The sequence below is a fragment of the Periophthalmus magnuspinnatus genome, chromosome 21 (genome assembly GCF_009829125.3).
Source record: "Periophthalmus magnuspinnatus isolate fPerMag1 chromosome 21, fPerMag1.2.pri, whole genome shotgun sequence".
Classification (NCBI taxonomy): domain Eukaryota; kingdom Metazoa; phylum Chordata; class Actinopteri; order Gobiiformes; family Gobiidae; genus Periophthalmus; species Periophthalmus magnuspinnatus.
In genome coordinates this window covers 25,381,146-25,398,023 of record NC_047146.1, presented here as the reverse complement: position 1 = coordinate 25,398,023, position 16,878 = coordinate 25,381,146, and the positions used below count along the sequence as shown (strand labels likewise).

The 16,878-nt window shown below is 38.1% G+C and overlaps 1 protein-coding gene across 1 annotated transcript in view; it reads right to left on the bottom strand.

The window, feature by feature from the left end:
* The window catches only part of stxbp5l (syntaxin binding protein 5L), a 230,268-nt gene extending 216,385 nt beyond the window's left edge, over positions 1-13,883 (bottom strand). The window contains 1 exon segment of the mRNA XM_055230353.1: positions 13,707-13,883. Coding sequence (XP_055086328.1) covers positions 13,707-13,883 — 177 coding nt within the window.
* Positions 13,884-16,878: the final 2,995 nt, after the last annotated feature.

Sequence of the window (16,878 nt, the reverse complement as noted above, 5' to 3'; positions counted from 1 at the left end):
ACTGGCACAAAATGGAAAGAAATGTGCCACATCTTCCAGACTTTTGAAAATCCTCTACATGTCAATACATCTGTTTGGTATTAAAAGAGCATAGCACATACACATAGGAACAACACACATTCTATTGGTATACAACAATTAGACAACTAAACACTTGATGTATATTTTGGACGGTGGGTGGCTATGTGAACTAATTAAAGCAGACCGATTCAGCAAAATTATCCTTTCTGAGCTTTTAGACATGTTATAGTTGTTTCCCTGCTTATTTACCCTGTCAAAGTTGTTTTTTTCGAGTGACTCATGCATGTTTGAGCAATCTTGAATTGCTTATTTTCAAGACTCCATATTGCCGATCAATCCCTATTTTCACCTCCACTAGTATACGGTCACTGCGATCAAAAAATCTGCAGCTCGCTATTGTGATCTGCTGCTATCCATAGGAGTGGCCGACAGCTGCAAGGCTCTTTGTTGTGGTGACGTTCACCACAATTTTCTAATACAGAAGTCAGACACAAGCACAGTAGGTTTTCTTTAAGATTGTATGTTTAAGCCAAATTTAACCATTCTTGTATTTAAAAAGTTCCAAAAGGAATTTTGGTACCTCTAAAATGATTAGAAAGGCTGCCAGTGTCAGAATGGAGTGTTTTAAGTTTGCAGTGTTTGAAAAATGAAGAAAAAAGTCATATGACATTTAGTGACTTTTGTGACATTGTGATTTTCAAAAAGTGGCTCTGGAGAAAATGTTCCCAAAGTCAGACTCTTTCAAAGAATACATTACTGGATAAGCTAATTGCAAGTGCCAACTGGTACATCCATTATCATATCATTGTTACTAAAAGTAGGCTATTGTTTCATTCAATTACAAAAAAGGTCTTATCAAAACAATTAAATTCTGTCAAAACATATGGGAGCTTGTCACAGAGAAAGCATGTATTTAATGTACAGAGTTCCAAAACATACTGGTAAAAAACAGGTATAATCTTTCTGTATAAGGAACCTTTTTATAAAATTAGTCTATATTACTTTTAATTAATTACACATGTTTCTGTTCAAAATCTGATGGCACTACCAGACACTACCAGAAACGTTACGCAGCGCACCTTTAAACAGAACAAACCATACTATTTCATACTGTTTCTAACTCTTACATCTCAAGAATCCATTTACTTGTAGATGCGTACATGATGTGTAGCTCCTATTTGAGAAAATTACATAGCAATCAGTGGTTACACACGGCAGCTATACCAATCACCTGAAAGTGTCTATACTTCTTCAGAAATCCTTTGCAGTTGGTGGCCCCTTTGGTCAAGTACAATCCTGCTTTTACAGAAATAACACAGCAAAAGCAAAATGGTTTGAAAATGGCTTAAACCATTCTGAGGTTGATGGGGTTGCACAGTACCACGGCCTTAGTACTTCACAAACCTCCTTGCCGTCACTGCTCCTATTTGTACGGCTTTCCCAAAATTCTCCTCTATAACTATCCCCCATCTCCGTCTAGCGCTCTGGCACCCACTCCTCCCTAATTGTTACCACACAGGGCCTTCTGACAGGCAGTCGACACAGTGAGTCACCAAAACCGATATGAAACTCGTGGGGTTGAAGTGATGTCATCTTCTCCAGCCCACACATCATCACTACAGGCTGCCAAAGGGGAGAAAACACTCTACCAAAACTGTTTATATGGGGTGTCAATGGATACAAGGCCCTGCATTCCCAATGGAAAGCAGTACTGATACTTCACCTAGGTACTCCTGAGGCTTGACAAAAAAAATTATACCCAGATACTAATCCATACTCAAACTATTATCACAACTAGAGAGTAATTTCACCAGGTTTTGTATTCGCTTTTAGAATTATAAGGTTCTAATTGTGTTCTGAATAGTTCTGATATATTGAGGTTAAAGGACCTATATGTGAGATTTTGATTTTAAATTCCATGAACAAGACCTAACTGTTTCCCCAGATATAAGGCAGGGGCAATGCCAGGGGGTCTTGAATGGCCAATGTTCCCTCATAGCTCCCTCAAAGATTTTTGCCCATACCAGGTCCAGTCTCGACTAAAAATGTTCAAATGGCAAGTATAAAGAGTTCAAAATGACACTACAATAAAAACAATTCCATATTAGTTTTCATAAATCACTGATGAGGATAAACTGAGAAACTTAACACCCCTATAGCTCCTCCAGCCAAAAATGTGCAAGCAGCTCAGAGCACCTGATACAAGGAAAAGAATACTGCTGCTTTATTCTTAGTTACAAAAACACTGGCCATGATGTCTATCTTGTTTAAGTTATAATTCCTCAAGGCAATCCTATCACAAAGCAGAATGAACTTCAATCCATTTGGTTTGAATCTAAATCTGATCTGAATCTACCTAACAACCAGCACCTGCAGCCAATCATTAACCAGTGAGAAAAACTTATATGGGTCCTCTGCATATAGGTTCAGGCACTGGCGCCCAACCCAGGCTCAGTTGTGATCACAGTACTTTAAAAAAAAAAAACTGTAATCATGCAGTCTCCACACAGTACCTTTTAACCCATAGAGCAAGCACAATAGACTTGGGAAATGGGTTTTTGCTCAGCTAAATCTAAGAAATTACCAAACCCTACAGAACACTGATGAAAATGTACAAAGGTATTTGGGGGTAAGAAAATATGAGTAACTCAATTTCAACAACAATGTTACATAGAACCATATAACTCTAAGGTTGGGTACTATTGACTATGGAAAAATCACATACGACAAAATTTGACTTAGAATAGACTAGAAAAAAAGATGCATTGGTTAAATATTTCTTGAAGGGTGTGCTCATACTTGCACACAGACCATATCAAAATGTTTTGACTAAGTAAAGTGGGTGACTTCAAACTAAACCAGGACTGTATCAGGACCAAACAAAGTCCAACCAAAGTCTCAAAGGCTCAGAAGATGGGACCACATCAGAATGAGAGTAAAAGAATCTACTTTCTTCAAATAGCACTTGAAAGAATATCAGACAAAGTGAAATCCTTGAGCTGGTGGAAGCAGTGGTGATGTCATTATTTCCAGTCCACCTATCATCACTATGAGCCTGCCAAAGAAGAGAAAACACTCCACCCAAACTGTTTATACAGGGTGTCATTGGCTACAGTATCAAGGCCTCCATTCCTGCTGTCTCAACTGTAAAAATGTGAATGGTGCTGCAGAAGATGTGTCGTAAAATACCCGAGATCGATCGAGTGGCGTTTATAGGAAGTGCTGAGATGTGTGGGAGATGTGGGCCAGAGTAGCTCATCATGGGAATTACAGGCACCTCATGTCTGCTGGGGGGGCCTTCAGACTTGTACTATTGAGGAGTGAGTTAGTGGTGAATGCGGATACAGTCAAGAGGCAAAGGTCAGTGTGTGTTTTAGCAGAAGAAATGACTAGTTTCAACGCTTTCTTAAAGGACCCATATTACTCTATATTCTGATCTATGTTATAATGTTGTTTCCTCATCACAAACATACCTGGGGTTAGGTTTTGTTTTGGTTACACATGTTTAACACACAAACCCCGCATATTTAGGTTCTCTTGCACAGAACACACTCTTTTCCACCTTGCGATGTCATCTGGTAATACAGGAAGTGTCCCACTGTATTTTTAAACTCCATACACCTTCACTACACTCATTTTGATTACCGTAAATTTCGGACTACAGAGCGCACCTTGATATAAGCCGCACCAGCTAAATTTGAAGAGAAAATCAATTTTGTACATATATAAGCCGCACCTGAATGTAAGCCGCAGGTTTTCATATTGTAACATGAGACATTTACACAGAAAGACGGTGCACCGACACGCTTTTTTTTAAACTGTGCCTGAAAATTGGCACCAACACGACAACAACACGGGATGAACACATCTGCAGGTTTATAAAATAAAGCTGCACCAACACGGAAAATCTGCTTTTATTTCCTCTGAAAACTTTTGTCGTCTTTTTACATTGACCAAGTTGGATTCATTGATGTCGAGCTTACGTGCAGTGGCTCTATTTCAGGGGTCGGCAACCCGCGGCTCCGGAGCCGTATGCGCCTCTTTCAGCCTCATACTGCGGCTCTGCGTGGCTTGGGAACTAACACAGACACAGCTCAGTCCTGCGTAAAGAGCCCTGATTTTCAGACGTTGTGCGCACAGGGGTCAGGAGCAACTTTCGCCCGTCCCTAATGACACACTAATAAGCTCGTCCGTAGATGTATCATGAAAATCCTGCTGGAAATCGCCACAGAAATCTATTTGATGTAGTAGCAAGTATATTATCTGCTCTTGTATCCGCGGTGACGTATCACGTATAACACATCAGACACGACGCACAAAAGTAGAGCCACAAGCGAGTGAAAATGAGCCAAAACAAAAGTCTTTGGAGAGCTTTTAACAAAGGGGAAAAGGACAACTGAGGAGCCAGAAGAGGAGACTACGACCTCCAAGAAAAAGAAAGATAAATTTAACAGACAATGCCTACTTAAAATCTGGGTTTGTCGCTGCAGGTGACTCTCACGCACAGAGTCCGCTCTGCGTAACATACGGAAAAGCAAATAAGGCAATGAAACCTTCAAAACTGCTTTGGCACATGGAGAATAAGCACCTGGGATTAAACGATACGCTACGAGTTTTTTTGTTGTTGTTTTTTTAAAGAAACTGCGGAGTAGAGTAGACATAATCACATAATCAGCGGGATGCATGATGCAGCGGTTTGGTGAGTTGTATTTTTTTAATGCACTTAAGTTGTTTTTGCCATATTTATCTGCCACGTGTAGAAGGCTTGTCCGTGAAAGTAAAACCTACATTATTCCGTTACATTATTGTTATTATACAGTGTTATCTTCATTTTAGATGTCAAAAAGTATTTGCGGCTCCCAGTGTTTTATTTTACGTGGAAAGTGGGTCCAAATGGCTCTTTGTGTGTTAAAGGCCGACCCCTGCTCTGTTTCCTTTCTGTTTCTTTATCTTAAAAACTGCATCATATCCATTTCATGATGCGCAAAATGATCGTTCAAAATCAAAACTAGTGAATTCTTCAGAGCAGAATCTTTCCCCACGTCTGTCTCACTTTTACGTTTACAGCTAGAGAGCGCCCCCCAGGGGCCGTTATCCAGTAAAATTCCATATATAAGCCGCACTGCTGTAAAAGCCGCAGGGTTCAAAGCGTGGAAAAAAAGTAGCGGCTTATAATCCGAAATTTACGGTACTTCAGCCCTGGAATTGCCCCTCTTTACTGAACTAAAGGTAAAAGGTTAACTTGAAAACTACCTTTTCATGAAATAACAAAGTGAAACAGAGCATTTTGAGCTTTGGAGAAATAGACAGACTAATAATAAAGGATTACTCAAACATGTGTGTAGGTTGTTATGTAGGTCTATGTAGGTTTTTGAAGAGGTAACAATATGTGTCAATTTTGCGTAGTATAAAACCTTTAACAAAACAAAAGTAGTGTAATATCTGTTTCAATTAGAATTTGCATGCCAGAACCTGATAAATAATCAAATGAGGATTCTGAGCTCAAAGTTTCCAGTAGTCATTCATATTTGGCTCTATTTTACTTGATTGTAATCGCATACAGGGATAAGAAAACATGCAAAAGGTGTGAAAAGGACAAACCTAGAGGATAATTTTTTGTTAAGCAAATAACGGTCCTCTATGGGTTACATTGCATAATAAATCAAGTTAGTTATGAATGATTGTAAAACTCTGATGTTTCTTCTCATATTAATCGTAACAACAGAAAAAACAACAGAAAAGTAAAATATCAAAACTGTAAAGAAATGATCCAGCTAATTTTGCTAATATGATTTTCTGAAAGACATTTTGAAGCAACTACCCTACAGCACTGTAATAATAGTATAGTAACTGCACTAGGGTATGTGAAGTCTGCATTCACTCATTTAACTTCTGCTTGACCAAAGGTAGAACAAATTTACAATGCATTTAGTTAAGATTGTGTTTTCTTACTTTACTTTCTGTTAGTGTTGATAAAAGGTAGCTAAACTGTTGTGTCATCTGTCTCTGAATTTGAATTGTCCTGTGCTGGGAAAGTGTATCCATCTAGGAGCATGGAGCTTTATGGTTGTGTGGAAAACTTGTAACGACCACTCAGCGTCAGGCATTATATAACTCAGGCCTTTGTGGTTTTAAATGCATCTCATGGTAGCTCTACTTTGTCATGCTCTGTCAGCAATGTCCTCTTCCTGCTTTTACAGGAAGTCGCAGAATCACCTCAACCCAATGAAAGTCTAAAGGGATTTTGATTAGGAATGCCCTCACAACACCTGCTCCGGAAATAATACACACAGCTATAAACGAGTCTCGGATGACACCTTTACGTACACATGAATCACAAATGTTCTAGAGCCAGGCTATTTTTATCAAGTGTTAATTTCATCAGACTAGCAGGTCTCATACCTCCTGACATTTCGGATTAGCTCAGTTGTAGCTAGGGTTTAAGTTATTTTATTGAAACACTGTAAATTGTAAATGGGATTAATTCTCGTACTTTTCATTTTTGGAGAAACTGAAAAGATTTGTACCAAAATAATCCTAAATCCTGAATATGTACTAAAAATGCCTTGTGGTATCTACTCTAGAGATACCAGTTTTTGTCTCCTGAAGTTGTCCCTTCTGATTTCTCTTAGAATACAGGAGCCAGGCCATGGAGCACATGAGACAACTGCCCTTATTCGGGACAATCCAATCACAGCTACTTATTTGAAGCACATGTCTGTAAACTGCAGAAAACACCTACTTTTGAATATCTTTATATGATTGAGAAGAAAATATATAACCTCTTTTACAGTTTAGTCCTCTGCTTAATTCTGCAGAGACTCACACGGTTTCTCAATCCCCTGTGTTTTTTTTCTTCCGGTTTTAGCCACTATGTTTGCTTTGAATGAGCAATGCGTATCTCTGATGGGTTAATCAAGCTCATTGGAAATTGTGGAGATACAATAAGATTCTAGACTATTTGACTTGGTAAAAAATATTATAAAAAAACATGCATTCTTGAGCTTTCCAGGCAAACTAGCTTCCAAATTAGTAGGGTCAATTTTACTACTGGTAAAGCTTTTAACTTCATGCAGCTTGAACGCATTAACAAAGCCAGACTCCAAAGCTCTACAAACCACAATTGGACAAAATGGTTTCGTAATTAAATAAGGCCGAGAGACTTTGAAACTGTATCTACTGATCTTAATCGTAATAGTGTATCTTCTTCTGCATGATGAGGTCATCTGACAGTCTGTCTGCAATTTGTCTCAATATCAGAGCAGCCATCTACAAATGCACAGACAGCACAGGAAAGACATGAGACTGGCATTATAAAAGGATATCGTAAACACACACAGACACAAACAAAAGAAAAGAAAAAAAAAGTGACAAACCCCTCTGGAGCATGCTGACCTCACACATATAAAAGTAATAGTAAAAGTAATATATATATTACTTTTGTTTAAGAGCAGTTGTACTTAAGTCCTTTATTACAGTGTATTGTTGTAACAAATACCAAAATTTCACACTCAATTTCAAAACAAAGGAAATAAAGCAACCTACTCTGCTCTGAAAAAAGAAAAAATAAAGAAAAAAGTTAATGAAGAGAAAATGTACTGATGTAAAAGTCCTATACATTACACTCTTGGCTTTACTTTTGCCTTTTCCATTATGTCTGTGTAATTCCTCAATTGTCTAGATAACTTTTTTGCTGCTTTGTTTTGATTTCATTTGTTTGTTGGATTATTTCTAAATGTCTAAATATCTTTTTAGTAATTTCTCCATTGAGTGAAGGTAGATCAGATCCCTCACATAACAGTATCTGCAGATCGATGTGTAGCTACAGTGGGCACAAGTACAGTACGTCCAGGAACAACCCACACAATGCAAGCAGCTCAGAGCATCAGCATCTGACAAAACACGAACTGTCCAGTTACACAATCATTATTTAGCATTTCTGGTAGATAATGTGACAGTGAAATGTAATTATGACCAGTCAAAAGGGACAATCTGGCTATTTACTCAGCTTTTCTTACAAGTTCAAAAACAGTAAGAGTGAGGATAGCTTTTTAACTCTGATCAGAGTTATATGCTGCCAGTCATCCAAATGGCTGTGGGTTTGATTCTTGTGACAGGAATGTGGTCTCAATGGCCATCCCACTGTAGTCATTATTATTCATTCACTCCATACTTCTGGAAGCTAGCTCTGTAGAAACAGTTGCACTTGGGCAGATTGACGGAATTGAAGCTGCCAATCTCTACCATCGGCTCCTTCCACTACCACCAATCACTCACACACCAGATTTATACCAGGTAAAGTGGGTGAAGTGTCTTGCCTAAGAAAACACCAACAGAACATTTCACCCTAATAGTAAGTAGTGTTTCAATAAGTCTTTGAACCACCTATGGCCAATTAGTTGAAGGATATATTCAAGATACCCACCACAATTAACAACAAAACAATATAATCATATACTGGTCATAATTCAGGACTTTTATATTTAATGCACTTGAACATAGACACGCCATCCACTCTTTCTATTGTTCAGCCTTTGTCATGCTCTGAGCGAGTGACAGGTAGCTTTAGCCAATCACAGTGAAGCATACACTCACAGTGAAGCATACACTCTCAGAAGATTTATTTACCTCCACAAGCATTATAAAGTTACTATCCATAATTTTAAAAGTGTAATATTGCCCACCCCTATATGGCAAATGGTCACATTTTTATTTTTTATATATAGGTTTTCCACCTTCAAGGTGCTTTACATCTAGGAACCACTCACATGCACACATAGACAATGCAATGAAGGAAAGGTGGGTTAGGTGTCTTGCCAAGAACACAACAACACCATTGATCTGGGGGAGCTTGAATTGAACCACCAATCTGACCTTATGTCGAGAGCAGGATTTGAACCTCCAGCCTTTGAATCAGTGGATGATCCAACTGAGCTACTGTCACCACATATGTGAACATGGTCTTACATAATGCTACTCCAGACTACATACTCACATTACACCACAGTTTGAGAAAATAAGATTATTAGAGATATGTGTAATAGATGGCATGTCAGTGTATATTACGCTGCTTAAAACCAGGACTCCACATGGTTCATTATGTGTTGTCATTGAGCGATGGCCTCCAGTGCTGCAAACCTTCTCCTTAACCTTCCCTTGCCTTTTCAGTGGCATTATCCCCTTCACCTCCTCTACCCTGTGTCTTACTTTTCCACTTTTCTCTCCGTAATCACCTCATTTTGCTTTAAATAGAAACCAGCCAATAGATTCAATGGGGCTCTTGTGCACCTGGGTATCTCTTATTTGAACTGCTCGCAATGCTATCTAGAAGCTAATTCATTCCATTACAGTGGTGAGTGCATTTCCCAAAATAAATTCTGAACCTAAATAAAATGTACGAGTTCAGAAAGAGTGCATCTTATCGTCCTACGCCGAATACTTAGGAAACAAATCATGACTAAGTTCGAAGCACGGATGCCAAATCTTCCCACGCGCGCTTCACTTGCTCGATAAATGTAACCCTTGAAAAGTGATATTTCTGTCTGAATGAAATTGCTTCAAGAGACTGAAATGGATCATGTGAGGAATAAAGTTTCTTGACATGTAAAAAGAAAGATATAATAATAATAATGGCAATGAGCGAGGGGTAGGGGTAGACCAATGGAACTGTGGTTGCCAATAGGCCTGTCACGATGATATACAATATATTGACTTATCGTTCAATACATGACAGATTGAACAATAATTTTTCTGGGTCAGTATTTATCATGGGTATTTTTTCTTTGAACTACTGGGAAAATTTCGGTTGTTTTTCTGTTCTATGATAAAATTTGATAAGATTTATGAACACTTGACTCTTTATAGATACAAGTGTTGCATTCTGTCTTTTATTTATTGCAGCTCATATTTTTTTTTACCATACTGTACTTTTGAATTCATCTTTGAGTAATAACCATAAACTGTATATATAAATGGACATAGCTAACCTGCTCCAATTCACTTTACATAAGAAAACTGTCCCCTTCTCTCGTGACGAGCCTGCTGCCATCAGGTTTGTGATGTTGGTCTTAAAATGTTTGTCCTGACTCTTTCTATGCTAACCTGCTATTTTTATTTTCTATTGTGTCTGTAACTCAAGATATGAACATTGATAACAGAAAAATTAGGAGCATTCTTTCTCCTAGCTTTAGCAACAAGTTTGATTGACAGCGTTGCTAAGAGCCCGCCCCTGCTAAACCAGCGGTGCAGGTGGGAAGGGGCGTTACCTTCAACAGCTTTGCTCCAGATTGGCTATTTGATTGCTATTATAATCACAGTCAGAATTCCAAATGTGGAACTCTATGGGTTATGTCACACACTCCCTCCACTTGTTTATACACTCTATGGGGATAACTCTGCTTTATGATTCAGTTTCAATATCATCGTTTATCGTGTATATTCCCTTCAGCAATATATCACATTTAAAAATGTGTCATCGTGCCAATATGTGGCTACAGCCTATTACACAACCAAAATGTTTTGTTCAAGGACACAATACGCACTCAGTCAGAGCAACACTCTTTTACTGTAACCACCACTATACACGCATTGCACTGTTGATTTTAAAGAGCCCATATATATATATATATATATATATATATGTATATATATATATATATATATATATATATATATATATATATATATATATATATATATATATATATATATATATATATATATATATATATATATATATATATATATATATATATTTTTTTTTTTTTTTTTTTTTTTTGTTTCCTCATCAACCTGGAGTTTTGTTTTTTCTTTATTCATGCATGTTTAACACACACCCACCCTGCATATTTAGGCTGAGAAAGAAAACACAAAAAACACACTGTTCCACCTTGTGATTTCATGTGGCAATACAGGAATTGCTCCACTGTGTTTTTAAGATCACTATCATATGTTTTACAATTTCAGACCTGGAACTGCCCATCTCTACTGAACTAAACGTAAAAGTTAGCTTGAAAACTACCACTTCATGACATCACAAGGTGGGACAGAGCATTTTGACTAATAATAAAGGGTACTCAAACACAGCTCCAAGTAAATTTTTGGTGAGGAAACAATATTGAGCATTTTATTTAAAAAAATAAATAAATACAAAATCTCAAACAGTTCACTATCCAAAAAACCTTTTTGTGCACCTACTTTTAAATATTGAATTATTATTTATTAAGTATATGATCATCCAGGATTCCAGGAGAATCCGCATAATCCGCTGGCTGTGAAAACTGTGTAACACATATATTGAATCAGCTTCATGCAATTTATAAACCTTTCATTCCCCCTTAAGTCTTCAGAGGAAACAGTGCGTCTTCTATTTTCTCACAGCTCGCCGCCGCTTGCTCACAGGGTCAGAGGGTGGTGTAACCTTTTGTTTTCTTGCTCTATACAGTTGTGTGTGCTTGTATAAACACACACAGCTCAAGCTCAGCATGGGAAAGCAATAACCTCTACTATTGTTACTGGGTATAGACATTAGTGTGCTGTACAATCTTTCAAACACAATAAGAATTATATTTGAACCTTCATTACAAGTAGGCTAATGCACTCATGGTTCCCTATATACTACATGTACAATCAATGGTACAAACTCTTGCTACTTATACTTATACTCTTGTGCTCTTTAAGCCATGTTATAATGTTGTTACCTCCTGAAAAATATACCTGGAGTTGTGTTTTGTTACATTTACACATGTTTGAGTAACCCTTTATTATTAGTATGTCTACATCTCCAAAGCTTAAAATGCTCTGCTCCACCTTGTGATGTCATAAAGTGGTAGAAGAAGAGTTGAGTGAATATGCTAAGTGTGCACAGTGCACACTTAGTGTAGCTCAATAGACCTAGAATACATACAGAAACTGTATACAATAATTGTTTCCAGTTTCAGTGTAGTTAGCTCCTCCCTTCCGATAGATATAAGGCAGTGTCCACCAGTAATCTGATCATGAAGTGGTAGTTTTAAAGTTAATAGCTACTTTTTACCTTTAGTTCAGTAGAGATTGGCAATTTCAGGGCTGAAATGATACAAATGATTCTAGTGAAGGTGTATGGAGTTTGAAAACACAGTGGAGCACCACATGACATTACAAGGTGGAACAGAGTGTTTTCTGTTTAAGAGAATAATTCAGAATAAATATGCAGGGTTTGTGTGTTAAACATGTGTGAATGAAACAAAACACAGCTCCAGATGTGTTTGTGATGAGGAAACAACATTATAACATACATTAGAGAATTTTGTAATATGGGTCCTTTAAATGCTTAAAAATCAAAAACAACTATCACATCATCACGATCATGATTTAGTCCTGTTTCAGTCTTTGGCTTAGACATGCATGCTTTGTCCTGGTTCAGAAGTCTGAGTTTTAGTGATGGTATAGTCACACTTCAAAATATAATTGTATCTTGGTTTAAGATTATTATGATTTTTTTAGTCAAATTTAGTAGGTAAACCTGGGAGAAGCATAGATTTCCTGAAAAAGTATGAAGAACTTTTGAGAACAATTCAATAGATAGAATCAATGCCTACATTCACTGCAGCACCGGCCTGGAACAAAGGGATTGTAATCAGTTGAGAAAATATTGCATGTTACATTGTGTATAAGCTCTGGTGACTTCTGCTAGATCAATATGAACAGATTCACTACATGGGACCAGGCTAACGCTCTGATCATTTTCTAGTACTTTCTCCTCCCTGTCTGTCTCTCATTTGGCAGCTTTGCCTTTTCCTCTGTACTGCAGCATTCCCTTTCAGCCTGTGAATGAAATCTTCTCTCTACTCTCAAAAAACACTTATATTTATAACTCAGTCCAACAGAAAACACTGCAAAATTTACACCTGGATGTGATATTTACACTGGGATTTCCTTCCTGTCTTTTCATATCATCAAATGCTGCAACCACTTCCAAAATGCATTGAACAACAAGTCTGCAATGGGCGGTAGAAGCTGCTATAAATACCCCAGCACCCCTCCTCTCCTATCCTCCCCTCCCTCCTTCTGAGCGAAACGCAGCTAGGACACTACACTGCAGGCTCCCTTTTGGCTGGTTTACTGTGCACTTTTTCCCCCTATCTATCTACCCACCCACCCTTCTTCTTTCCCTCCTCCCTTCTCTTCCCCGAGCTAAGGGAGGGACACCAGTTATGTCATCGCTTCTTTACGCCAAGACCATTCGCGCGTTGGCTCTGCTGCTGATGCAATGCGAGGATGCTATTCATTGACTCTGCTCTCTGTTTATACCACATGCGTGTGTAGGCCTGCTGCATGTAGAGCCACACACACTTGCAAAACTGTGCGCAAATGGGGACTGCTACAGCACTCCGGCAGCGCGCATGTCCACGGGTAGAATGGATTTTAGTCAGTAAACAGTGACTAATGCTATCAAGCCACAAGCCTAATTCCAACACTTTGTATCATTGTATTGCTGTCGATTCTAAGGGAACAGTGAACTTTCGACCCCCCCCCCCCCCCCCCCCAAAAAAAAAAAAAACTCCACAGAATCACACGTTGTCTTTAAAACAAGCTCTAAATCAACTCCTTTTCACTTATTGATGCGCTTGCACCTGTTTGACCCCAGTGCAGTTTTTTTTTTGTTGTTGTTGTTGTTGTTTTTATTGAATTAGCTGGGTACTCACCTTGCATAGCTGAAAGTTTTCCGATATCAGCGTCTCCTGCACGTCGATCTCCTTAGGGGTGGGCGCCGCGGTGGGGGTCCCTGCCGCGCTGCCACAGGACGGAGACCCCATCGTCCCACCACCACTCGCGGGGGAGGACGTGGTCAGACCGTCCAACACCTTCCGAAACTTCTTCATTGTCAAGTAGATTTACACTCGAGCCAAATACGCGAACTGCGAAATAATATTAGGCAATTTAAAAAGATATTCAATTGTAGTAGTAGTTACAACAGCTGTAGCCGGAGCAGGATAATGGAATAGTTTGACTTAGGTGCAATTCAAAAAGTCAACGATTCTCCTCATCTTCTCTTTCTTGGCAGCAGTCCACGAAAATTATGTTTTCTTTTTTTTTTTCTTTTTCTTTTTTTTTTTAACGTTAGGGTGACGGCCAGTGTTGCAGAGGCGAGTATCTCATATCAGCACGCACAGGCAAAGGGGAGTAAAACTAAACTTCATCCTGAACGCTCAAGTAACAGACGCCAGCCGGGTAACATAGCACAAGCTGGAGCAGAGATGTTATGACGGGAGAAAAGAAGAAGTTCCAGTAACGGGTCAATCCATAGCCTCTTCCCAAAAAGCACTTTCACAGCACTAACAGGAAAAGGGGAGTAGGCGGGGGGAGACGCAGAGGCAATGCAGTTAAACGAGCGAGGGAAGGAGTCCACGGTGAAGAGCGCGAAAGTCAACCGACGGATAAGGAAAACAATGGAATAATTAGATAAAACAAACTAGAATCGTGTCTTTTATATCTTCCAGGGTTGTAAGGTGCGCCGCTTTCCCCCGTAGTCCAGCCACGGCCACGGAGACGTTGAGACGGGAGCTGCCCGTGGTGCTGAAAAAATCAGCAGCAGCAGCCAATAAACCACGCCCCCGCCGCTGCGATTGGCTCACCGCTCTAAATCAAAGATATAAGGAAGAATGAAGAAAAATATCAGGGAAAAAAACAATAATAAAAGGCGGCACTAAAGGGCCAGTTCACAAAAGTATCTCTGTCATTCATCCTTGTTTACTGCGCTAACTGTGCGCCAGGCAACAAAGACAATGGTATGAGAAGGTTTGCCATTATTGAGTAGTGTTTTTTGGCTAGAATTTGTCCCTTTGGTCGTGGTGTATTTTAAGGTATGTGTCTCGTTTCTTGTCAGATAATATAGTAATATAGATAATACAGTAATAATATAGTCATAAAAAACATGTCTGTGCATTTGCAATTAGAAACTTATGAGGAGCAAAGGATTAACAAGCAAAACTATGTAGGTCTATTTATGTATAGACAAAAAAAAAAAAAAAAAAAGGAAAAACATATTCCACATAATTTAGAATAGCCTAACTGATTTTGTATCAAACTGTTGCTTCTGCATGAATAACCTACATATGAACTCATATCTGTACATTTCTGTCGGTTACAGTTTCTTAAGTTTCCACCTTCTCCTGAGTGAGACTTTGAGACCCTTTGAAATGTGAATATATTTTATTCTTATTTACCAATGTAATGAATGTGATATCTAAACGGAGGAAAAGATAATATTTACATAATTGTTATTACCCAGCGTTGTCTAGGGTCAGGAAGTTAACAAAAAAAAAACAAGATGGAAAAATGGTAAAATAAAGAAGTCATTTAATGGACAGGAATGTAAAGGGTAAACTAAACAAAATGGATCTAAAATATTTAAACAGAAGGTAACTTGCAAGGTTTAAACAAAAGAAACAAAGATTAAGTTTAACTAAAAAACGAAAAAACGAGAGACACATAAAAAATGGCATACTGGGCACAAAGGCCAGCAACCCTGAACAAGTTGCGGGGGGCTGCAGGTGAGACACAGGATCGGCCAATTAGAATTCTATGCAAACCTAAAATTTCTGGGATTGTTGGAAAATTGTTTGAGATAATGAAAATGTTACCATATTTGTAGCATTTTATAACTATTACAAGTAAAGGTTAAGGTTATGGTTGAGTGTATCTATAATGGTAAGTTCATAAAGATAGGTTGTAAGTACAAACAGCAGTCACCTTAACTGAATCCAAACCTCTTTTCTTCCATTAACGTTCCCTTTCTTGCTGCAGTTTTTGATCTAGGGTAAGATATTTTTCCTTTTCAAATCAACCTCTTACCAAGCCATGAATGCACCTCTATTTACAACCCTTTCTTCCTCATAACAGTGCATTTCTAAAAGCAAACTGTTTAAAAGACATTTTAAGCCATCCAGTGAATAATATTTTTCATTTTATTGCAGGAAACGATTACAAAATTGGTATAACAGGATGACGTGTGTGCAGTAAGAGGAACAGTCTAATGTTATAATTGTAATGCTGAGGACCAGTGACATTGCATAAGCACTTACATCACCAGCCATGCCCCTTGGCGATACTTGATGTTGTGGAAGAGAGCGTGAAGCACAAGGGCTAATCCAAGATAAGATGATAACAGAGCCAGCTTGTGTTGGGACTATCTACAGTGCTGACAGTAGATACTGCACTATTTTTAACCAAGATATGTATTGAAACTTAAATAATGATCACTAAATAGGATTTTACTGACTGATATACAGTAATAAAATATGATTATAATAATAGTATCCTGTAACTATGGTGGTCCAGTAGACATCATACTATACTTACGGTTCTGAAGTTTGATGTAAGTTTATATAGTGACTTACATTTCTTATTAGCCATGGCTTTAGGTGTTTTTATAAATTGGAGTTAGTGGAAGTATATAGTAGGTATTCAAAATCTCATTTACAGGTCCTATATTACACAAAATCGACTCCGGAAAGCTTTAAGCTGTTATAATGTCGTTACCTCCTCAAAAACATACCTGGAGTTATGTTTTGTTTCATTTACACACGTTTGATAAACCCTTTATTATTAGTCTGTCTACATCTCCAAAGTTCAATTTATTTATTATTTATTTATTTATTTATTTGATAGGGACAATGCACATTAATGAACATCAGTATAAAACAGATGTAAATATGCCAAATTTTAGCTACAAAGCTAGTTTTTAAAGTGCTCTGTTCTGCCTTGTGATGTTATGAAGCAGTAGTTTTCAAGTTAACAGTTATCCTTTATCTTTAGTTCAGTAGAGATTGGGAATTCCAAGACTGAAAAAATCCAAATGATTCTAGTGAAGGTGAA